Here is a 26264-nt window from a genome sequence, read left to right as displayed (position 1 = left end):
TTGTCCGATCATTTCACCGCTTTCCAAATGTGCTGTTATCACATCTTTGATAACTGACTCCAGCAGTTTCCCCAACACCGACGTTAGGCTAACCGGTCTATAATTCCCCGGTTTCTCTCTCCCTCCTTTTTTAAAAAGTGTATATTATTTTATATATTCATATAAAATTGCTCATTCGCCAAAAAATCAACAGGCTGCCTTTCACCCGAGACTCGATCGGCCATCATGGAAATCGGGACGCCACAGCCCGACGCATGCACATGGCCACCCTCAGCAGCACCTCACCATGCTCATAGAGCCGCTTCCACCTTCCATGGAGACCGCAACGCCACAGCCCGACGCATGCACATGGCCAGCCTCAGCAGCTTGGAGGCTTTGGTGTTACTGCTTCCTATCTTCTATCAAGCATTAGGGTAAAAATATATGGATAGCCTAATTATGCCGCGTGGAAAGAGAAGAGGGACATTATGGTCAAGCAATGACGCCAAACGTCTTCGGGAAGCTGCAAAGAGAGGGAGAGAACACAATCGGATGAGGCCAGGGCCACACGACTCCAGGATCAAAGAGTCAGGACAAAAAAACTGAGAGAAGACGAGACAGAGGAGGACAGGCATGAACGTCTCCAAAATGACAACAACAGGCACAGACTGAGGAGAGAACAAGAATCCGATCAGGCCAGGGCCGCACGACTCCAGGATCAGAGAGAAAGAACAAATGGTAGAAGAGATGAAGAGACGAAGGATGAAAGGGCTGTGCACCTCCAGAATGACAAAAACAGACAGAGGGGGAGGAGACAGGAAGAGACAGAGGAGAAAAGGAAAGATCAACTGGAGAATATGCGGCACAGAGTAATTATTGCAAGAGTTGCTGAAGACGTCAGTGGCCGCTTTCGACGACAATACCTCGACAGAGAAAGAGCAAGGCAAAATGCACGACTCGCATGCCATCACATTTCTGCTGATGTTGGTTCGATGACCAGAGTATGCCCTCACTGTCGTGCCTTCCTATTCACTGGAGAAACCGCACATTTCTGCTGTATGAAGGGAAAGGTCAGGATAGGTGATTTGCAGCCTCTACCTAATGAACTCCTCGATTTGTACAGCAGTGATGAACCTATTGCAAACGAGTTCAGGAAGAACATCAGACAATACAATTGCCTCTTCCAAAATGACTTCCTTTGGTGCCAAAGAAGTCATTCCAACTGGGAATCGATGGAATCCTTCTGTGATTATTCAAGTCCAAATCCATCATTACATCAGACATTTAATTCTAGACCTGACCCAGCAAGCCCGATTCCTTCAAATTTACTTCATGGATATTTAATGTTCATTCTGGTCACATCAGACTGCACTACCCTTCTCTCAAAGGGTGCCCTATCGGGTCACCCTGTTGTCTAGTTGCACATTAAAGGGGAAAAATGTCCTGGTCTCTCCCCCTTTTGAACAATGTGTGTTCAGTCCATAATATTTCACAAGGATGATATAAAAGCCATGAAGAGAAGCAGTTACGTTGTAAAATAGGTAGTGGATGGATTTTGTAAGTCAGCATTTCCTGTAAGTGATGTGCCCAGAGTCTTGTACTTCTGCTAACTGTGGTTTACTCTTTCCACAAGCCACTAGTTGTGTGTAGTGGCTGATATTTTCCTTTGTGATCACATACAAAAGAGAGTTGTAAGTTATTTTTCCTAATTTTAGTTCACTTTTTGTTCAATTCTTGGGATGGAATATCAGCAATAATTGCCACTTTGTAACTGTCCTTGAGAGAACAGTAATAAACTGTATTCTTAAACTGCTGTTGTCCATGTGGTGAACGTACAGAAATATGGTAATATTAGGAAGGAGCTTCATGATTTAATCTCAGCAGGGATGAAGTAACAGGAACACATTTTAAAACCTTGGAGAGAAATGTGGTTAATTACGTTCTCATAATGTTCTGACATTGCCCTCAAGTTGCAGTATATTTTGAAGGTGGTACATCACAAATTTAGAGCATGCCATTGGCAGAGAGAATGGATATTGTTCGATGGGCTGAGGTTGTTTCTCTAGTGTTGCTAGAACTGCACTTGCCCAAGTGAAAAGTATTTCCTCTGCCAGTGAAGTAGGATGTTAACTGTTTCTCTTTCCACAGATGTTACCTGAGGCGCTGTGTTTCCAGCAGTATCTGTTCTGTCTTTCAGATTTCCAACATCTTTTTTAAAAATTTTCCCCAAGTTTTTTTTTCCCTTTCTGAAAATTCCAGTTGTCACAGACTAGCATGGCTTGGACTTTCTGTGGGGTGCTTCATACCCATTTGTTCATGCGTCGTCTAGATACTGATGATTTCTGGACTTCTTTAATATCTGAGGGGATAAGTAAGAACACGTGCTGCTGAAGGAACTCAGTGTGTCGAGCAGTATCTGTGCAGGCAAAAGTATTGTTGATGTTTGAATTGTCTCCCTGCATCAGCAGTGAGTGCATGAAATGAAGATAGCTGGACTGTAGAGAGTTAAGTGGGAGGGGTAAGACAGTGGCTGCTAGGTGATAGGTGGAACCAGGTGTATGCGGGATGATGGACAGATGGAGCTATGTGGGGGAAGGGGGAATTAAGAGACAGATGATTGTGGTGATGGGTGGAAACAGATAAGGGGGGGAGAACAATGGGGAGAAGAGGGTAATGGAGAGGAGAGGGCAGAGCCATAGGCTGGATGGTGATAGGGAGAACCAGATGAGGGAACAGAGGAGGAGTGGGCTACCAGAATGTGGAAAATTTAATGTTTATGCCATTGAGTTGTAGGGTACCAAGGTGGAATAGGAGGTGTTGTCTTTCTGGTTAGTGTTTGGCCTCACCAGGATACGGTGAGAGGGGCAATTAATGTAACATGCGACCTGAAGCTTAAAATGGTCATTGTGGACAGGGTGCAGATTTCTGCAAAACCGCCCAGTCCACGCTTGGTCTCACCGACGTACAGGAGGAATCCAGTGGTACGAGCGTTGAATTTTCCTGTTTTAGATCACCCACTCCCCCTCTCTCCCTTTCCCACTCTACTGATGCACCCCGGTTTTCTCTCCCTTTGGTCACCTTTCCCATTTCCATCTGCCCATCACCCATCTTTTCCCCCTGGCGTACCCTCCCTAATGCTTCCCCGACCTGGTTCTACATGCACGTCAGCTAGAGCCCCTTATCATCTTTCAACTTTTGGTGCTATATTCTGACCGCGCCCCCTCCCCCGCCTGGTTTCATCCGCTCACAGTTGTTTACTTATCTGTTACTACCTATCAGCTCCGACTCACCCCTCTTCGTACTGCTTTATATTGCAAATCTTCCCTCCAAACTCTCAGGTTTTGTGTAAGATCATGATGAAAACGTCAGCTACCCCTTTGAGGCCCGCTGATGCCACTTGGCCCACTGAGTTACTCCAGTTACTCGGTTACTTTTTTTGCTCCAGATTCCAGCATCTGCAGGATCTTCATCCTCCAATTTTCACCTTCTCCAAAGAGATCCTACCACTGAACATATCTTTGCTTCCCCCCACCCACCCCTTCCGCAGGGATCGCTCCCTCCGTGATTATTTTGTCCATTCGTCCCTCCCCATTAATCTCCCTCCTGGCACTTATCCCTGCAAGCAGCCCAAGTACTACACCTGCCCATTCACCTCCTCCCTCACCTCCAGTCAGGGCCCCAAACAGTCTTCCCAGGTGAGGCAACACTTCACCTGCGAATCTGCTGTGAATTACCCGCAAAACTATTGCGTCCAGTGCTCCTGATGCAGCCTCCTTTACACTGGTGAGACCTGTCGTAAATTGAGGGACAGCTTCATCGAGCACCTGCGCTTCATCCGCCAAAAGTGGAACTTCCCAGTGGCCAAATATTTTAATTCCTATCCTTATTCCCATTCCAACATGCGGGTCCATGGCCTCCACTTGTGCCAAGATGAGGCCACCCTCAGGGTGGAGGAGCAATATCTTATATTCTGTCTAGGTAGCCTCCAGTCTGATTTTTCCTTCCGGTAAAAAAAAATTCCCTCCCCTTCCTCTCTCCTTCTATTCCCCACTCTGGCCTTCTACCTCTTCTCACCTGCCTATCACTTTGCCCTGGGCCCCTTCCTCCTTCCCTTTCGCCTATGGTCCACACTCCTCTCCTTTCAGACTCCTTCTTCTCCAGCACTTGACCTTTCCCACCCATCTAACTTCTCATATCACCTCCTAGTTAGCCTCCTTCCCCTCCTCCAACCTTTTCATTCTAGTGTCTTCTGCCTTCCTTTCCAGACCTGAAGAAGGGTCTCGATCCAAAACATCAACTATTTATTCATTTCCATAGATGCTACCTGACCTGCTCAGTTCCTCCAGCAATCTGTATGTGTTTGTTCTGTCTCAGTGTTTGAGGGACTGGGAATGCAAATGAACATTGCGCAGTCAATTTGGAACATCTTGACTTCTGACCCTATGTTGGGGAGAATGACGTTGACGAAGCAGCTGAAGATCCCTTGAGTGGATGACTTGCCCATTAACACTTTGATGTTGTGGAACCTCATTGTGTCTATCTTGCCTGCTTTGCTATCTACAATATAACAATGTCTACACCATGAAAAGTGATCTGTAAAAGCAGGCTTTTGTTTTTGTTTGGAGTATATTTTTATAAGAGCAGGAGTGTCCTATCCAGCATTAAATGTGATCATGGCCGACCCACATTGGCCTCAACACCTCTTCTGTGCCAGTTCCCTATGCATTCAGTTCCTCGATCTTGCAGATACTTATCCATCACCTTGTACATTTCTGGTGACTTAGCCTCCACCGCCTTTTGGTCTAGAGAGTTCACTATCCTCTGAGAGACAAAATTTCTATAGACCTCAGTTTTGAATAACTGTCCCCTTTTGTTGTAACTGTGTCTCCTTGCTTGTGACTTTCCCATTGGTGGGAAACATCTCAACATCTATCCTGTCAAGCCCCTTGAGAATTTTGATTTTTTAAAAAATAAATCACTGCTTGTCCTACTAAAACTATCTAACCTCTCTTAATAGCACAGCCTGCTCGTTCTAGGAACAAGCCTGGCGAATTTCCTTCGGCCTGCTTCTAGTGCATCGACCTCCTTTTGTTTCATGTTTATTCTACGGCGTCAGTAGCCACGCGTAGATTCAAATGTATGGTGACCTCACCTGAGAGAGAACATTTCTAACATCTGCTTCCCTCGAGAGCTGTGGTGAGATGTTCTAGGCCCTGAGTTTGTGAACTTTGACCTGAGAAGCAGGAACTCGGCTGATTTGTACCGTGCACAGCTGGGGATTGTAGCTTGGAGACTGTTCATTAAATTTTAAAATTGAAACAAAGTGATTTGGTCCATGTCAAATGTTATGGGGAGGTACCACTTTATTTCTTTTGCCTGAAACTGCTGAGACTGACTGTGCCTCTGACAATCTTGACTTTGAATTATAATTGATGAGAAAATGAATATCCACAGCACAAAACACAATGAGAGATAGCTGATGTTCAGATATGTGTCTAATTACTTTTCTGTGTGGCATAGACTTTATGTGCATAAAGGCAGAATTACATCATCAAGGGTACCTCTCAGTAGTAAGATTAGTAACCAAGGCAACAGCTCCTGTGCTACATCTAGAGGCCTCTGAGTTTTCTTCCCACCTAGTAACCTTACAATAATCTTGACACTTGATTGACCATCTATACAGATGGTTCATGCTGCGCTAGAAAGCTGTATTCTTAAGTAAATCACTGTTATTTGGACACATTGAGGAAGGATCAACTTTATTCATCATATACATTTACATGTGTTAGGAATTTGCTGTGTTAAGTTGGTCAGGGCACAGCATGCCACAAAAAAACAACAACATTTAACATTATAAAGAATCAAGAATTATGTATATGCAAATAAAGTTAGAGGTTAAAGTACGGATGTGGAATAAAATGTGCATAAATATCAGCATGTATTTACAATTAAACAGCATTATAAAAAGTGGTTTGAAGTGTTTACAGAACACTGTAGTGACAGGGGTAATAGATAGAGAGGTGTGCTGGGGGGGGGGCTAAGTAGAGTGGTTAATCAGATTAACTGGCTAGGCAGGGAAAAGAAACTTTTAAGATGGCATAAAGTTTTGTTTTAACAGTTCTATAGCACTTTCCAGAAGGGAGCCTTAGGAAAATGCAATTTGCAGGGAGAGTAGTGTTCACGATGATTTTCCCTGACTGCTTCTTAGTCCTAAACATGTACAATGTGGCAGAGATGATAGACTGCAGCCAATGACCTTTTTGGCTGACCTAACAGTTGGCTGTAATTTTTGTACATCGTGAGACGATGCTGCTCCAAACCACTCAGCGTTGGCCGATGTGAGGATGCTCTCTATAATGGCAGTGTAGAATTACACCAGTACGTTCTGGGGAAGATGGAGTTTTCTCACTGCTGCCAAAAGTTTTTATCCTCTGCGGAGTCTTTTCGTTAATGAAGGAGATATGATTCTCCCACGGGATCCTGTGAAATAATGATGTCCAGGAACCTGAATGTTAAAACAGCCATGTTTCAGATTCTCCATTTGTACGATCACTTCACTCTTGTCTTAAAATAGCACCTTTCAAACATAAATGTAGAATGTCGGGTTATTATCAGCAGGGTTTGCTGGAATGTAAACACATTGCCTTGTTGCTTGTGTTCCTAATTAACGAAGCTGAACTTCACAAAGTAGTTGATTCAAGGAGGAGAGCACAAGGACAATCTGGGAAAGTCAGTACCTTTCCTCTCAGCTGTTGTAGACTGCAATCTATTTTACAGTAACCTGCTTCAACCATCCTTGTCCTCTATTTTCTTCCTTGACAAAATTCCTTCTCAAAGCTCAGCATTTCAACAAGCTTCTGATTTATGCTTCTCGTGTGTCATTTTCTTTTTCCCCTCCCTGTCTAAATTGCTGTGACATTTTCAGAAAATCATAGAAGTAGGCAATTCAGAACAAAATCATTTGATCCATGAGTCTACTTTGTTTGTCCATCTGGTTATTCTTACTGTTTGACTCGTTCCCCTTTACATGCTTGTGTCATTAAAATTATTATGTTTTTTTAAGAAGTTAGAAAGCTTATGACACGAAAATGAGAAAATCTGCAGATGCTGGAAAGCCAAGCAACACGCACAAAATGCTGAAGGATCTCAACTGGCCAGGCAGCATCTATAGAAAAGAGTAAACAGTCAACATTTGGGCCAAGACCCTTCATTAGGACAGGAAAATAAAAATCTGAGTAAGAAGGTGGGGGGAAGAAGTATAAGGTGATAGGTGATAGTTGAAATCGGTAGTGGGGTGGGGTGAGGTTATTAGCTGGGAAGCTTATGACTGTCCAGTGCTTCCTCACCAATAAGTCATTGCATTTCCAGCAGTGGTCAATAAACTGTCTTTGTACATTCATTACATTGCTTTATTGTACTCGCTGTAAGTGACTACTTTAAGCACAGAAAAAAAAGTGCATTGATTGTTGCTACAGAACTGATGACCTATGAATTTTAAACCTAACAAATGAGACTTATTGCTGCAGTGTTAACATAGATCCTTGTCTAGGAACAATTATGGGGCACAGTGTTGGGGATGTACTGCTGTGGTCTGTCTTCAATCTTGTGTATTTAGTACATCTTTCTGTCTCTGTGCACTTGCACGTTAGGGTTGAGGATATTCATCATCCTCCAGATGACAAGCCGTGTACAAAACACCAGTAAATCACAATTAATCTTAGAAAAAAGACTGTCATAGCCAAGGTCTATTAATAATTACTTACTGTTGCATGACAAGTTTACGGGTGGACCTGCAGCCAGATATTTATTCCAACTTCAATCTAAAAACTTTAGTAAAGAGCACTTAAGCTCTGCTTTTGTATGTCAAGTAGCTGTGTTGCCTGTGGGAAAGACAGTCTAACTTAAGCACAATTTTTCCTCCAGCAATGCCAGAAATAGTTTATGTTGTACACCTGTGACCTTTCTTCATTACATAAACATTAGATTCCTTCAGGCAATGTAACTCTGGTAGTTACTAAATGTTAACTGAATTAAATTTTACTGAATCAAGTTGTACAATTAAATGCTTTTAACTGTGCAAAACCTCTGTATAATCTTCAGTACCTATTGTTGTGATGATGGATCTAGAGAATGATTGAGTCTCAAAATCATATGGCAAAAGTTTTAGTTAAAGGATAAATTTTATTATTTGTGTAACGTTCCGTTATATTGGCTCGTGAATGTCTAGGGGAAATCCCGCCCAGCACCTGCTTCAGCAGTCCCCTCAGGGTCAATCGTCGCCCGAATCAATCACAAACATCAATCATCAGCCAGCACACCCAGTAAATTTTAACACATACACTTTATAGATATTACTAATTCTAGGGCATTAATATACATTTGATACAGAGAGGAAAGTAATGAAAAAAAAAGGCGCCAACACTTATCAAAGTCCAAGTTCTTCGCGCGCTACCGTTGGAGCTCAAGTTCGACGTCAGACGACCACCCGAATTCCGTCGACCCACGGCTCGGGACCACCCGAAGTGATCGACCGGAGCCTCTCCGCACGTCCGCCGTCCTCCTCGTCTCTCCTCCCGACTCCCCGCCAAAACTCAGTCCACAGTCATATCATACAGCATGGCATCCGAAAACAAAACGATACATAACCACCCATTGGCTAATAGCACCCTCTTATCACCCTCTAAACCACAATAAGCTGCTAGCGCAAACTCTCTGCAGCGTTAAAACACAACAAAGCCGCATTCCACAGATTAACATAACAAAAATCGCCATTTTAAATGTAACAAAAGAAAGACCCCGTACATTTGTTTTAAAATATCTGTCCTAGGTTGGTAATTGGACTATTGGGCTCTCACAGTAAGGAACTTGGGCTGAAACACACTATTTATTATGGGCCCATTTGACTGTTGACTCCTCTTTGCTTGGCTGTGGGCACCTTTCTCCTCTGAGAAAGTGACTTCCATTTATATGGTGCCTTTCAGTATATTCCAAAAGATTCCATAATTTCTTCACTGGCTGCATGGTGCTGTCATGATTTCAATATAGAATAACAAGAGACTTCTTTTTTGCACAGCAAGATCCAGAAACAGGAAGTAGGTAACACTCAAAAATCTGTTGTGGTAATGTCCAATGATGACTGTGGGTCAGGACACTGGCGATAGCTCACTAATTCTTTAAAATATCACCTTGGGATCATTCATCTCAAAGGGCAACAGGGCCTGGGTCCAACATCTCATCTGAAAGGTGGGATACATTTCTCCCCCATGCTTGATTGGGGCATCAGCCTAGGTTCTTGTGTCGTTGTTGACAGATTATACATTTGGTAACAGCCTTTTGAATGAAGTTGTGGCCATTTTCAGACTTGAGGAAGAGTGGATGCTCGTTTGGCATATTTGACCCTAGTCCTCCCTGCCAATTGCCTCTTGCATTTCTCTAGCTTCATAGCGAGCGAGAACACAATCACTTTATGATCCTGTTGAATGGTGGAACAGGCCAGGGATGCCAAATCGTCTCCACTTGCTCTTAATTTGTGTGTTGACACTGTGTGAAATCAACGGCAAGGTTTCTTAAAATGTTTGAGGTTTTATATGAATGCTTTTGAACTTTTTTAAATCAGTTATTAATGTCAACACCTAATTTATTGGGAAGTGTCATATTAACTCGCCAGGTTCCCTGAACATGAAGGAGGAATTGCTCAGTTCCCTTCTCTGTTTGTTTTCAGAACGGGAAGCAGCGATCCATACTGCATTGTGAGAATTGACAATGAGACAATAATCAGGTAAGGAAACTACTTTTGATTTGCAGAATGGTTACGTATATAGTTAGTTCTTTTGTATAATTGTGTTGCCTCCTTCGTCCTGGTCGTGCTCCTTTTCTTTCTCTCTGACCGGCGTTCTAGTCTTGTTGGGGTCTGCCCCCTGAGCTCGCCATGTCAGTGGGTACCCCTCACTGTTAACCCCTGAGTGAGCTGTTGGGTCAGAGTGGTTGAAATATTTGAATGCTGAGCAGGGAATGGCAGAGCAGTCTGAGACGATTGACTAGGCCTCTGCAGGCAGGTCCTGAGGACCATGCTGGCGCTCAGCTGCTTCTGTGTTTCTTTGATAATCAGAGATATTTAAAGATGGTTGAAATTTATTCACCTCCAAGTGGACCACAGCCATGTTGTTGGGTTTGGAGACTTGCATGTCTCAATGACCCGGAGAGCCATGTTGGCTAGAATGAGGGCCTTGTGCTTTGGCTCTTGCCCAACAGGCCAAAGGGCAGAGGCCAGACTAAGAGTGGTCCACTGGTCCTCCAGGTTTGAGGGGGGTCAGCTCGGGGCTGGTCAAAAAAATTGTTACGGAAACAGCAATGAAGAATCATTCTACATCTGTGTGTGACACTGGACAGACAGAGACGGAGGACCTTCATTGCTGCCCTAAACGCCAGTGGCATAACAGGCAGTAAGGAAGTAAGAAATTAATTCAAAGAATAAATCAGAAAATCATATTTTGTTTTTTTATGAAAGTCATTTTGTGTAGAAATTAAACAATATTAGAATAGAGGACAATAAATAAATCATGTGTATATAGTTCAGGTTGCCGTGGCATAGGAAAGGGTGCAGAGAGAATTCACAAGGATGTTGCTGGGACTGGAGGGTGTTATGTTATAAAGAGAACTTAGACAAATTGGATAACTGATGGAGGCTGAGGGCTGTCTTTACAGAGACTTATGAAATTATGAAAAGCGTAGACAGTGTAGGTAGTGATAATCTTTTTCCCAGGGTAGGCTGGTGTAAAACTAGAGAGCATTGGCTTAAAGTGAGATGAGAATGACTTAAACAGGATCTGAGGGGCTGGTTTTTTGCATAGAGGCTACTGGGTATATGGAATAAGCTCCCAGAGGAGGGGTTAGAGACAGGGACAAGTATATTTAAAAGACTTTTGGACAGTTACAGGAATAGGAATGGTTTACATTCCACACACAATGCATGTGGCAAGGTATACAAACCGTAACCGATTATAAGTCAACGACAGCAGTGCCTCCCTTTTGGATAGGCTGGATTCCTTCTGTGCATTGAATGATGTGACATTGAGGAATGTCTCCTCTTTTCCTGAGGAACAGGCATCCTGTCTGGCCACAGCCAAGGTGAGTTGGACCCACGTAAAGCTGCAGGGATGGACAACTTACCTGATCAGGTGTGGAGGGACAGTGTGGCCCAGCTATCAGAGGTCTTAATGGACTTCTTTCGTGTCTCTCTGAAACAGTTCACTATACCTGTAGGTTTCAAGGCAGCCACCATCATTTCAGGGCCAAAGAGAGCAACTGTAACTAGCCTAAGTGATTACTGCCTGGTGGCACTGACCTCAACAATCATGAAGTGCTTTGAGTGGCTGGTAATGGATCGTATAAAATCTCACCTTCCAGCTACATAGGAATCTTTCCCATTTGCCTACTGCTCAAAGCGGTCCACTGATGTTGCCATCATCTCAGTCCTCCACTCCATCCTGTCCCACTTAGAAACTGATGCTTGTACGCCTGCATGCTTTTCATTTTCTTCAGCTCGGCAAATAACATGATCATCCCTCAGAGGCCGGTGGGTAAGCTGTCCTCGCTGGGACATAACACCCCTCTCTGTAACTGGATCTTGGACTTCTTGATGGGAAGACCCCAGTCAGTCTGAGTTGACAGCAACATCTCAGGCTCCATCACGCTGAGCACTGTTGTCCCCCGGGATTCATGCTCAGTCCACTGCTGACCCACGGTGGCACTGCCAGAATCAGCCCAAACCACATCACCAGGTTCGCTGATGATGCTGCGGTGGTTGGCCTCATCAGCAACGATGACGAGTCGGCATACCGAGAGGCGGTAGACAAAAGAGATGACTGCGGACTTTAGGAAGACACAGCTTGACCGCTCTCCATTACACATCAGTGGCTCTGCTGTGGAGTGACGAGCACAAAGTTCCTTGCTGTGCACATGACATATCTAACCTGGACCCACAACACCTCCTGACTAGTCAGGAAGGCACAGCAGTGTCTACATTTTCTGAAGGGACTGAGGCGTGCAAGGCTCCCGCCTTCACTTTAACAACTTTCTACAGGAGCACCATCGAGAGTATCCTGTCTAGCTACATCACTGTGTGGTACTGAAGCTGCCAGGCGTCAGACCGCAAGACCCTAAACAGGACAGTAAAAATCTCCAAGAAGATCATCGAAGTCACCCTCCCCCCTAATTGTGACATTTACGTTGCAGGCGAAGGGCCCAAAGCATTGTTGAGGATCCCTACCACCCAACCCACAATCCCTTTGACCCACTACCGTCAGGAAGGAGGTACAGGAGCATCAGGACTCGGACAGCCAGACTGGGTAACAGTGTCTTCCCTCAGGCTGTGAGACTAATGAATACCCTGATACCACTGAGGTCTCATCACTAGGACAGCGAGCTGTTTACTGTTTATCTGTGCAACACTTTACTGCATGCATTTTGAATTACATTTTATTAACTTATTTATAGTTTAGTATTTTTGGTTTATGTGCTATGTGGGTGCACTGTAGTCTGGAAGAATGTTGTTTCGTTTGGTTGTATATACGTGCAGTCAGGTGACAATAAACTTGAACTTGAGATGGATATAGACCAAATGCAAGCAAATGGGAATAACTTTGATTCACATTTTTGTTAGCATGTATGACTTGGGCTGAAGGGCCAGTTTCTGTACTGTATAAACCTATGAAAGACGTACCTCCACCTAATGTTTCAGTCTGGGTTGGCAAGTCTGTTCAAGTTCTCTAAAAGCATCTGAAGGGTCGGTTGAGAAGCATACACAATGCCTTCACTCCACTCACTTAGCTTCGTCCTAGGACCCAATGCTTAGTCACGTCAAACCCATCGCATGATCCTGTCCTCGTGTGGCCTCAGATTTCAGAAGTGCTCGCCAGCTAGCTGTCCTGCACACAGCCAACTGGAGCTTTTTAAGGCAAAAAAATCTGTTAAACAAAATAAATGTGGGGAAATTTCAAGGAAGTTAGTCATCTCTAAAGCTTACATTAATGTGATGAAGTGGTTTCCTTGGCCTGCTGTGTTATTTATAATATTTGATTCCAAGATGATTGTGTATAATGAAAGTTCACAGCCACCTTCAGCTGTGTGTTGACAGAATGGGAGCACGGTATGTGTGTAACATAACATGACGCGTATCTTAGCGGAGTTAGTATTTCCATTCTGAACTCTAAAGCTGCTATATCATATATATCCACAGGACTTTATCTTCCCTTTGGTACGCAGGTTTTCTTCCTTTCAATATGCTCATTGTAAGAATTTTCACAGTAATTCTAAGTTCAAAATTTACACTTCATTTATTGTCAAAGTATGTGCAGTATACTTTATACAACCTTGAGATTCGTCTCCTTATAGGCAGCCACAAAACAAAGAAACCCAATAGGACCCGTAGAAACAAAAGAAGACCTTCAAACATCCAATGTGCAGAGAAAAAAAAAATCATGCAAACATTAAGAGTAAGCAAGTAGTATTCAGAAATGAGACTGCACTGTGATAGCGGCAGGTCACAGGTTCAGTTCAGTGCAGAAGCAAGTAAACTTCACGGAACAGCCAGCTGAACCAGCCCATCCCTCGCCTCTGGCCCCAAAATCTTGACCTCTTCAATCTGGCCTGGTGCTTAAATCGTCCACAACCTCGGGTTGTTCCTCGCTCTCCGGTCCAAGCCCTGCCTCCCCGATTCGGTCTGTACCTGACCCTTCCAGTTCAACTCGGCGCTTAAATCGATCAGACCTCGGATCTTGCCTCACTCAGGGCCCAGGTTCTGCATGGAATCTGCCTCGCCTCCGCTCGGTTCTGTCGCATCTTGTTTGCTCCGGCAATGACCATACATTGGCTCATTCACCGCACTCTAGCTCCGACCAAACCACACCTGTAATAGTAACCAGACTGTAACCAGCAATGCAAAGAATTCTGTTATACCTTTCTAAATTTATATGACTAATGCATTATCAATGAAGCAGAATTCATACCTAATGTTGACACATGAGATGGCATGCTCTGGAATTCGGTGCATACATCAGACAGATGGAGGAACTCAGTCAAGTAAGCAGAATCTGAGCAGGCGAGGAGGTAGTCCTGATGCAGGTCCGTGATTCAAAACATTGACTATCCCATTACCTCCGTACAAGCTGCTGGAACATCTGAGTTCCTCCAACACTTCTTTACCTGATTACCTCTGAGATAATGGACATGGGTCCTGTGTAATCTCATCGGAGTTACTTCTGAATGCAGGAAGAGTTGCCAGTAGGTCGATTCAAGCCCTGTCAGTGGGAAGGATGTAACAGAATTCTGTGACCACCCCAACGGATAACTTGACCTTCATGCTTGTTGCACTGTGGATGAGCACACCACAGCTGACCGTGAATAGAGTGGACTGCTTACATTAGCCAAGCAGGCAATTGTGTTCCTGAATCGATCAATCAATCAAAGTACATTTATTATCAAAGAACCTTGAGATCTGTTTGCTTACAAGCAGTCGCAAAGCAAGAAATGTGAAGAACCCAATTTTTAAAAAAGAAACACCATAACCTGCGCTGAGTTTATTGTCATTTAACTGTACATGTGTACCATCAAACGAGACAATGTTTCTCCGGACCAGTGTAAAGTACAGTAGTACACATAAGTAGTACTTATGAAATCTACAGATGAATTTCACATATATAAACAAACTAATGTGCATAAATTAAATATTGTGGATTAACCAGTGACATTTTGAATTCAAAATAAAGCGTACTCCATCACATTCCTGACATGACTTGTGGCTGGTAGAGAAATAGGAAGGTGCTTACTTCAGGATGCTCGGACACTGCCTGGGTTTTCAGACTATTTATTTGACTCACCGGGTTATTTTGTTTCAGTTTACAGTAACTCTAGTACATTGATTATTGGGGATTTGGTGATAGTCATACCATTAAATGTCAAATGGTGATAATGGGACTTTACTTTGTTTTTTTTTTTGTGGCAAGCATATCACTTGCCACTTATCATACATAAGAAGATAAGAACATAAGAAATAGGAGCAGGAGTAGGCCATCCGGCCCATCGAGCCTGCCCCGCCATTCAATAAGATCATGGCTGATCTGTCTGTAAACTCAGCTCCATCTAGCTGCCTTTTCCCCATAACCCGTAATTCCCTTACTATGTAAAAACCTATCTAACTGTATCTTAAATATATTTAGTGAGGAAGCCTCAACTGCTTCCCTGAGCAGAGATTTCCACAGATTCACCACTCTGGGAAAAACAGTTTCTTCTCATCTCCATCCTAAATCTTCTTCCCTGAGCCTTGAGGCAATGTTCCCTAGTCTCGCCTACTAATGGAAACAACTTTCCTACTTCTATCTTGTCTATCCCTTTTTTAAAAAATATTTTATTTAATTTTTTTAAGAAGAAATATAAGGACTCAAATTAATACAACAATTAACACATATTGAAAAAAAAATCAAATACATTAATAAGTCTGAGAGAGCAAAAAACACTTGTCCCAACACCATCTTCCCTCATTAGAAAAAAGAAGGGAGAAAAAAAAAATCATAAAAGACAGAGGAAAGAAAGGAGAGAAGAAAAGAAGAAAAGAGAATAAAAGAAAGAGTAGGCATCCAGCTCGCAGAGCCAGTTTAAAATACAAATTAAATAAACTAGCTTATAATAAGGGATATATTAATTTTAAAAAATCTAGAATCTCCACGGAAAAATTGACTTGGGACTATAAATTGGGAGGGTTAAAATTACCAGATTTTAAAAAATATTATTTAGCTGCACAAGCACATTTTCTTGCTTCTTTTTTTGATGAGACAACTATTTCTTCTTGGGTTACAATTGGCTTACATATGGTAGGAGAAGAGATGGCAGAAGAATTTATATATAAATGGGACTCTAAATTAATTAAAAAGAAAACAAATAATCCTCTACTGAGACACGTAATTTATATCTGGGAAAAAAAATTAAACAATTTATGGGTCTAAAAAAAGGAATATCCTCAAAGACACCTCTATCTCAGAACAGATTAATACCCATGACTCTGGGTAATAAATTTCTAGTCACCTGGTATCAACACGGTATCAGGCGCATTGAAGATTGTTATAATCAGCAGAAGCAATTTATGTCTTTTGAGGGACTTAAAAATAAATATAATTTATCTAATGAAACATTCTGCTACCTCCAATTACGATCTTTTTTGAGGGACTGTTCGGCTCCATCACTGGTCCTACCAAGGTGCTCAGACATGGAGGTTCTAATTCGAAAGGGGAATATAACTAAATTTATTTCTAATATGTATTCTTTATACCAGGACCAATGCCCAAAGCTTGGTGTACACAAATCGAGGGATTTGGGCATTGTAATTGATCATCAATGTTGGTCACATCTATGGTTGGATAGTGTTACCACTCTTATCAACTCTGGATACAGAATGATACATTTTAATTTTTTACATCAGTTGTATCTCACACCTGAAAAAAATACATAAAAATAAACCAGAAATTTCTGTTAAGTGTTTCGGGTGTGGCATAGATGTTGGTACCTTTTTGCATTCCACCTGGCTATGCATGAAACTGAGATCTTTTTGGATATATCTGGGGGAGGTACTGGGGAAGATTCTGGGGATGAATTTCCCTCTAGACCCCAGAATTGTTTCTCCTGGGGTACTTAGCAGTTTTGAAAGTTAACCTCCCCAGGAATAAATCCAAATCTATCCCTTTCAAAATTATGTATGTTTCTACGTTTGTATAAGATCCCCTCTCATTCTTCTAAACTCCAGAGAATATAGTCCCAGGTGACTCAGTCTCTCCTCATAGGTTAACCCCTTCATCCCTGGAATCACCCTGGTGAACCTCCTCTGCACTGCAAGCCAGTATATCCTTCCTCAAGTATGGAGACCAGAACTGCACACAGTAGTCCAGGTGCGGCCTCACCAGTACCTTGTATAGTTGCAGCATGACCTCCCTGCTCTTGAATTCAATCTCTCTAGCAATGAAGGCCAACATTCCGTTTGCCTTCTTAATAACCTGTTGTACCTGCAAGTCAACTTTTTGCAAGGGGAGAAGATGGTGGTGCAACGGCAGCGCGCGCGGCCTCTCCGGTGATGAATATCTGTTATCTGTCAAGTAGGGGACCGTGCATAATTCTGATTTGATGGAGACAGATGTGAGTGCACAGCAGAACATCTGGAAAACTTCTGAAATGTCTGCTTTGCTACCGCTGCTACTGTGTGGTAACCGGAATCTCTGGAGCTGAAGACCTCGAAATCCTCAGCTTTGCATGTTTCAGCAGCCGGGGAGAGGTCGAAGGCGCTTGGCAGAGGATGGTGCTCGGGAGGCTGTATCCGAGAGGCTGATCGGAAACTCGGAGTTTTTGGACGGATGGACTCAGGGTCGGCTGTAGTCAGCTGCTTCCAAGGTATCGGCAAGTTGACGGTACCTGGAGGTTTATGGCAGGGAGTTTCTCCCTTTTGCCGCCGCTATTGGGGACTCGGGAGTCGATTGACTCGGGGACTTTGAGACTATTTTTTTTACTGTGCCTATAGACTGTTCTTCATCAAATTATGGTATTGCTTTGTACTGCTGTAACTATATGGTATAATTACGTGGTTTTGTCAGCGTTAGTCTTTGGTCTGTCTTGTTTTCTGTGATATCACGCCGGAGAAACATTGTATCTTTTCTTAATGTATGTATGCATGTCTAAATGACAATAAAAGAGGACTGAGTGTTCTCATAATCTAGTAACCTGTTGTACCTGCAAGCCAACTTTTTGCAATTCATGAACAAGCACTCCCAAGTCGCTCTGCACAACAGCATGCTGCAATCTTTTGCCATTTAAATAATAATCTGCTCGTTTATTATTCCTTCCAAAGTGGATGATCTCGCATTTACCAGTGTTGTATTCCATCTGCCAGACCTTGTCCCACTCACTTAACCTATCTATATCCCTCTGCAGACTCTCCACATCCTCTGTACAATTTGCTTTTCCACTCAGTTTAGTGTCATCATCAAATTTCACTATGTTACACTCCGTCCCCTCTTCCAAATCATCAATGTAACTGGTAAACAGCTGTGGGCCCAGCACTGACCCCTGCGGCGTCCCACTCACTACCGACTGCCAACTGGAGAAACACCCATTTATACCAACTCTCTGCCTTCTATTGGTTAACCAATCCACTGTCCATGCCAATACACTTCTTCTGACTCCATGCAGCCATATCTTACTTATAAGTCTCTTGTGCAGCACTTTATTGAATGCCTTCTGGAAATCCAAGTATACGACATCCACCTGTTATCAAACCAAGCCTTGATGCTGTTCAGGCCTGTTGGAGGGCAGAATCTGCCTCACTATATGAGGATTGGCAAGTAGAACTGTGGATTTTGCAATGGACAATCTATATCCTTGCTTCTGACCTTTGGGAAAGTTGGTGATGAAGCAATGAAAGGCGATTAAGCCAAAGTTAGAAAATTGATAAATTCTGTGTGGGAATTCAGTGAAGAGGAAGAAAGAGCTGCTTGGTATTATATAAATGGAACCAAATCAAGGAAGTAGCAATTATTTGATTAAATAAACTATTAAAGTTGCCAGAAATTGTTCAGATTTTTGGTTTCTATTAAATCAAATGGAGGCATGGGAGACTTTAGTGCTGTAGAACACACTGCGTAGGGAAACTTTCTATCTTCCACAGTCAGGAATGTCATGAACTGAAAGTGAAGATTTCAGACTTCAAGCAGTGCCTGATGTCACTGTAGAATGCTCGCAAGGGCGAGGCTCACTGAGTCTCAGAGATGGTCACCCCTTAACATTTGTGTCTATAGGCAGAGAAGGAAAGAATGACTACTAGGCCAGATGATTGGATCAGGAGAACCCTGACCGTATCACTGGTATTTTTACCTTTGAATACTCCAGAAGACTATCATTCTTCAGGGCCATGGATATATAAGACAGGAGAGATACAAATAGAGAGGTTACAGCAGTTGAGGGGTGTGGCTTAAATGATTTAATAAGCAATCTCTCTTTGCTTAGATAATATGCTTTTTTATTTCTCTGCTAAAGACAACTTTTTTCATCATCCACCCACTCGCTTAACCCTTGAATGGAAAACCCTACAAAAAGTGGTGGATATGGCTGTTACCACCATTGAGCACGTCTAAATAGATTGCTATCGCAGGAAAATCGCATCCATCATCAGGGACCCCTAACACCCAGGTCATGCTATCTTCTTGCTGCTGCCATCAGAGAGAAAGTACAGGAGCCTCGGGCCTCACACCACCAGGTTCAAGAACAGTTATTACCCTTCAGCTATCAGGCTCCTGAACCAGAAGGGATTACTTCACCCAACTTCACTTGCCCCATCACTGAACTGTTCCCACAAACTGTGGACTTGCTTTCTTTCAAGGACTCTTCATCTCATGTTCTCGATATATTTTTAAAATTGTATTTGCACATTTTGTTGTCTTTTGCACATTGGTTGTTTGCCCACCCTGTTGTGTGTGGTCTTTCATTGATTCTGTTATGGTCCTTGGACTTACTGAGTATGCCCTCAAGAAAATGGACCTCTATGGTGAAATATGTACTTTGAACTTTGAACTTCAATCTACCTACAGCCCTTTATAACTCCCATGTCCTCTTCACAACTTTATCTTCAACCCGTCTTTGTAACATCAGAAAATTTAGCAGTCACTCCTTCAATGCCTTCATCTAAACCTTTTTATATAAATACTTAACAACTGAACCCCTAGCCCTAATCTCGGCCACATATCAGTCAGGAGAAACATTTACGGTATATCTGATTACCATTTTCTGTTGGCCAGCCAATCCTTTACCTTCACACTGTGTTATTTCATGCATCATCAGTCTTTATTTTCAGTAATAGTTTATTATTCAGCATAGGTTACAGCTTCAGAGAAAAATAAATTAGTCAAGCATGATTCCTTTTTGACAAGAGAGACCAAGTTAGCCCTGCTTGGTTATCTTGACATTTTCTAATTGCCCTGCTACAATGTCTTTAATAGTCTAACATTTTCTCTATCATAGTTTTAAACTAACTGACTTCCTTCTACCTCCCCCTCTGAAAAATTTTAGGAAAAAAATTAGGGAAACAATATACAATATATCAACATTCAGAGAGATGCCAGTTACATCCAGCACTATTAACGTAGATTAAAAGAACAATATTTGTGACTGCCTAACTTCCTTGAATTTTTGAGAGGGTCATGAGGGGGTCAATGAGGGTATTGCATTTGAGGTACCATACATGGATGTTAGCAAGATATCTGTCAAAAGTCCCACAAAGATGATGTTGAGGTAAAGTTCAAAGAGATGTCAAAGTGGATTATAAATTAGCTCAGATGGAAAAAGCAAATGATAATGGACAATGGGGATTTCATTGACTGGAACAAGACACATCAGAGGATACAATATTTGGTCCCTTTGTTGTAGTACAGGTTATATAAGGATTCCGTTCCTGAAAATTGCTCATAAACTGATTTTTTTTGTATGTCAGAAAGAAGCAATTTTGCCAAAAGCAAGATAAAAGCCTTTTGGCCGAAATCATTGAGTCTCCCCTTCCTGATGTCCTACTTCATTTTCTCACGATACTGCAATGTACTGTAGTATGTTTTCTACTGCTAAATACAGTGGATTCTGGTTATTTGCGACCAATACATTTTGGCCCAATTAAGCAGCTGTCCCAATTAGCTGAAGATTCATGGAGCTAGCTAAAAAGGTATAAAAATAAAAGCTACTATTTAAGTGAGTAACAAGTTATGTATTTAAATAAAATACAGAACAAATTAGATTATGATCAATACTACTACAGCACTATGGAACTCTACTAGTCCCTGATTGTTAACGACAGAGGAATTCATCTAGATTGACTGTAGATGAACAAAATCAGTGCAGACACCTAGTTTAGATAATGGAATTCATACCTTCATGCTTCATATTGGCCTTCATACAATGCTATTGATGATTGCATCCTTCAAATCTTCATTTTCATTGTAACATTCAAGATGATCGTTGATACCTTCAAATTTGGCCTAATTCCTAACTTGTTGAAGGAGTGAAATCATTTCATTTTCTCACCCTCCCATTTCTGGCATCTCCAAACCCGAATGCTTGAAACTGCAATGAGCAAAACAGTTCTGAATTGTCTTACTGTTTATTTCTCAACAACTATTAGTGACAAAATTGCTGCTTTTTGAACACAACTGCATGCAACTGATGCTACTGAAAAACTGTTCACACTAAGCATGGTGTCTAATGGCTGCATAAGTGCACGTGCCTGACGCTAGGTAGAAACTGTTCAGCAACAGTCTCCTGCCCCAATTAAGCAGTATAGTGTACCAAATAAACAAAGGGAATCCTGGATATTTTCTCGATTAGTATTTTGTTCTTTAAGAGTTGTCCCAGATAAGTGGCTGTCCTGGTTAACCAATGGCCCAAATAACCACAATCCACTGTTTATCATATTGCTTTGGATATTCTTCCTATAATTCTTCAGTTTCACTGAATACCTTCTGTATCTGCCCTAGCACTACCCATAATTAAGCTCATGGAACATTTACTGTATTCAGTTGTTAATGAATACTGTACCACAAAACATTTTAATATTATTTACTAACCTAACAAAATATTTATGGGAGAAAGCTTTCTATAATCCACGGAACCCCTGTATCTATTATTTTTCTGGTCTGAAACATAGGACATTCATTCTTAATGATGCCAACATTGACTGTGTGCTCATTAGAGAGAAATTCTGTTGTTGGAACAGTATATGTCAGTAGGTTGAACCTGAGGCACAAAGTAGCAAATGGAATTAAATCCAGAGAAGTGTTAAGTAATGAATTTGAGGTGCCCATTGGGGCAAGGGAATACTCAAGAACTGTACTGGTAGGAAATTAAGCACTGTAATGGAGCAGGATATTGGAATGCATGTCATAGATCCTTGAAGGTAATGAGACAGGTAGATAAGATGCATGCCTCCTTAGGATCACATAACTTTCAATAAGATCACCCCTCTTTCTTCTAAACTCCAAAGACTACTCTTTCACCTTCTTTAGCCACTCATGAGTGGACAATTCTCTCATTCCAGTAATTAACCCGTTGAAGATCATTTGGACTGGCTCCAAAGCCAGGATAAGAGAAACAAACTATGCCCTACTCTCGCCATGTGGCCTTGGCATCACCCTGTACACTTTCCTATTTCTAAATGCCAATCTCCCTGCAATAAAGGCCAGTAAGCCATTTGCCTTCTTAACTACCTTCTGCACTTGCCTGTCAGCTTTTTGTGATTCATGCATACAGAGATTGTTCCAACCATCACTCATTTAAAATGCTAAATTGTCATGTACCTTTTTTGATTCCTCTCTCTCTGAAGTGCACAGCCTTAACTTGGGAACCTACTTTCCTAAGTTAAACTCCATTTGCTAAGTTTCTGACCATTCACATAATCCTTTGGTTCGGATATCCTCATTGCAAAATGTCCGCCCAGCTATTTCAGTGTCATTGGCAAACTGCAAGACCTTATTAAGATTTCTGCTGCTATGCTGTGAGGTAGTTCATGTTAGCAGTTTTCTGTCAAAGCAGTGTGCCATGCTGGAAAGTGTGTTTTGGCTTCGGCTAAGATAAGAACCCATGTTGTCCAACTTAGAGATGTGAATCAGCCAATTGGGATTGTGGGTCTGGAGAAGTGTGGGGAAGAGTTTTCTGAAGTACAGTAGCCTGGTGTGAGGTCTTTTGTCAGGAGCTGTGGAGCAGGACAGAGGGGAAGATGCATGCTTTGTGCAGATGTATGGCTCCAAGGAGGAAGGGCTACTACTCCTGAGGGAGAGCCAGGGTGTTTGAGATGGACTCTGAGGGCAGCTTGGAACGTGGCGGGTGGTTTCACGTAGACCGTGGGTCCAGTGCGTGAGTAAGAGATACATCCCCGAATACTCCAATATAGACTCCAATGTTACGTGCACATCGGACTAGTTTAACTGTAATGGGCCCTTTTCTTTTATTTCCTTTTTCCAATTAACTGTTTGATAAAGCTGAAATTAGTAAATATACTTTCTTTATAATTTTATGCGGGGTACGATCTGTTATTTCTTGCAGACTGATAACTGTGCATGGGCAGTGTTTACACTGCATTCGCTCAACAACGAGGTTTCTTTAATTGGAACATCACAACGTTCTTGTTTGTTTGAAACCCAAATCATATCTGACCCTAGGCATATATTGTTTATGGACGGTGGCTTCTCACCACTGTCACGTGGCTGTTAGCAGAGTTAGCTAACGAGCTGAGTTTGTATACAAGCCCAGTGAGTATTCTGTCCCCTACTCTAGACTGATAACATAAGTAATAAATAATTGCAAGCAAAAGTTGATCCATGGGACACTCACTAGTTACACCCATCCAGCCTGAAAAAGACTGGATCAGTAGAGATAGTAGTAGAAACCCCCTGCATAGTTATGGGTACCTGGATTTGCACTTGGAGCTGTCATTTCTGGGAAGGGCTAAATAACTGAATTTTTGGTCAGAATGAATACTGTGGGCTGAATGGCCTCATTCTGACAGTAAATTACTATTACAATTCTATGAGCATCCAACCAGTCCTAGCTGAAAATGATTGCAAGTGCCTCACTTTCTGTTGTGCCCTCGCATACTGGATGATTGTATCACTGTCCTTGGCTGGGTGTAGTTGCTATGAATCAGTTGCCTGTGGGATAATTTAGGTCTGCAGTTTGAAGCTTCCATTATTTAGCATACTATAAATATGACACCTCATTTTTGGATTATCTCTTCCCACAGACATGGTCCAACCTGCTGAGTGTTTCCAGCATTTTCTGTTTTTATTTAAGATCTTCACCACCTGCAGTTTACTTGAGTCTTGTGAATCAGGATTGGGGTTGTCTGGTTGGATGACAGTAATAGTTTGATGTTTGCGACCGGGTCAGTTCTGTTGTTTTGATGGTTCACAGCACATCCTGGTACCCAGATTTGTCAGATGGATTCTCACCTTTGTACTGGATTTGATCTGCACAAGGCTTGTGAAGCGACCTTTCCAGCCATTATTAAATGTATCAGTGATTGGTAAAGATGTTGTCAAGTAGGATTTCTTCCTTGTAGTGGTTCTGTGCAAGACCCATCTTATTTTCAGGCCTTGTCCAGCTTCGTTGGGTGTGGGGTTACTAAGACCTTCTTGAAATGGAATTGAAGTCTCCCACCAAGAATTTATTTCATCGTTTTGTTAATTTCAGGTATCCTTCCAAGTGACTGACAAAGTCTCTAGAGATATGGGTAAAGCCCAGCTCCTCAAACTGATCTCTACAGGACCAAATTTCAATGCTGGGTTTAAGTCCATTTGGGTACAAAAAATGTTATTAGTACTCAAGCTTGAATCAGGTTAAGTGTCCATGTTGGTGTAAGGGCCTTCCAAAGTAGTCATCTCTGGATTACTGCCAGTAACACGTGCTAGTTAGGGCAGGAATAAGATAATAGTCCAGATGAACGAGTAGCTGAGGACATGGTGTAGAGGGGCAGAGGTTTCAGATTTCTGGATCATTGGGATCTCTTAATGGGGAAGGTATGACCTGTATAAAAAAAAAGACTCATTACACCTGAACCTGAGAGAGACCAATATCCTTGTGGGCAGATTTGCTAGAACTGTTGGGGAGGATTTAAACTAAGTTGGCATGAGTATGGGAACTGGAGTGATAAGGCTGAGGTTGGGGCAGTTGGTATACAAGTAGATGCAGTTTGTGGTGAGACTGTGAGGAAGGACAGGCAGATAATAGGGTAAAATTGCAGACAGTGGGATGGGTTGAACTGCAACACAGGGACAAAATCAAAAAAGGTGACAAATAAATGACTGAAGGTATTATATTTAAATGCATGCATGGAATAAGGTAGATGATCTTAGAGATTGGTAAGTATGACATTCTGGGCATTACTGAGTTGTGGCTGAAAGAAGATCATAGTTGAGAGCTTAACATCCAACGATAACATTTTGTATCAAAAGGACCAGCAGATAGGCAGCGGGGTGGGGTGCTTATGTTGGTAAAAAAATGAAATTAAGTCCTTCAAAGTAGATGACATAGGATCAGAAGATGTAGAATCCTTATGGGTAAAGAAACTGAAAGTGTATAAACACCCTCTGATGAGAGCTGTATTCGAGCTCTAAGCAGTAGCTATGAAGTGGGATATAACTTTCAATGGGAAATAAAAAAGGCATGAATAAAGGGCAATGTTATGATCGTCATGGGGGCTTTCAATATGCAGGTAAATTGAGAAATGCCTACGAGGTGGCTTTTTAGAGCAGTTTGTAGTTGAGCCCACTGGGGGAAAGGCAATTCTGGATTGGGTGTTGTGTAATGAACCAGATTTGATTTGGGAGCCTACGGTAAAAGAGCATTTAGGAGGCAGTGATCATAGTATGATAGAGTTCACCCTGCAGTTTGAGAGGGAGGAGATAAAGTCCAGTAGAGTAAAGGGAATTACACAGGCATGAGAGAAGAGCTGGCCTAAGTTTTTTGGAAGGGGATACTGGCAGGGATGACAGTGAAACACCAATGGTTGAAGTTTCTGGGGGCAATTTGAAGGCACAGGGTAGACACATCCCAAAGATGGAGAAGTATTCTAAAGTCAGGATGAGGCAACCATGGCTGTCAAGGGAAATCAGAGACAGCATAAAAGCAAAAGAGAGGGCATCCAAAATAACATATAGATTAGTGGAAAGTAGAGAATTGGGAAGCTATTAAAAACCAAACTAAACCATAAAGACATAAAGAGAGAAAAGATGAAATATGAAGGTAAGCTAGCCAATAATATCAAAGAAGACACCAAATGTTTTCACATATATAATGAGTGAAAGAGAGGTGAGAGTGGATATTGGACCTATGGAAATGACACTGGAGAGGTACTAATGGGGGACAAAGAAATGGCAGATGAACTTATTCAGTATTTTGCATCAGTCTTTACTGTGGAGACAACCAGCATAATGCCAGAAATTTGAGAGCCTCAGTGGGCAGAAGTGAAACTGAAAGGTCTGAAGGTAGATGAGTTACCTGGACCAGATGGTTTACAGCCCAGGATTCTGAAGGAGGTAGCTTAGGAGATTCTGGAGGTATTGGTAAAAATCTTTAAAGAATAGCTAGATTCTGAAATGATCTGGAGGGCTGGAAAATTGCAAATGTCACTCCTCTCTTTAAGAAGGGAAGGAGGCAGAAGAAAGGAAGTTATAGGCCAGTTAGCCACACTTCAACGGTTGGGAAGATGGTGGAGTCCA

The 26264-nt window shown here is 42.2% G+C and overlaps 1 protein-coding gene across 1 annotated transcript in view; it reads left to right on the top strand.

Annotated features, from left to right (window-relative positions):
- rasa4 (RAS p21 protein activator 4) overlaps nucleotides 1–26264 on the top strand; it is a 297934-nt gene that overhangs the window by 9151 nt on the left and 262519 nt on the right. The window contains exon 2 of the mRNA XM_072242873.1: nucleotides 9701–9757. Coding sequence (XP_072098974.1) covers nucleotides 9701–9757 — 57 coding nt within the window. The remainder of the gene's footprint in view (nucleotides 1–9700; nucleotides 9758–26264) is intronic.

Source organism: Mobula birostris, chromosome 25, assembly GCF_030028105.1.
Source record: "Mobula birostris isolate sMobBir1 chromosome 25, sMobBir1.hap1, whole genome shotgun sequence".
NCBI lineage: Eukaryota > Metazoa > Chordata > Chondrichthyes > Myliobatiformes > Myliobatidae > Mobula > Mobula birostris.
This window is presented reverse-complemented; position numbering and strand designations above follow the sequence as displayed.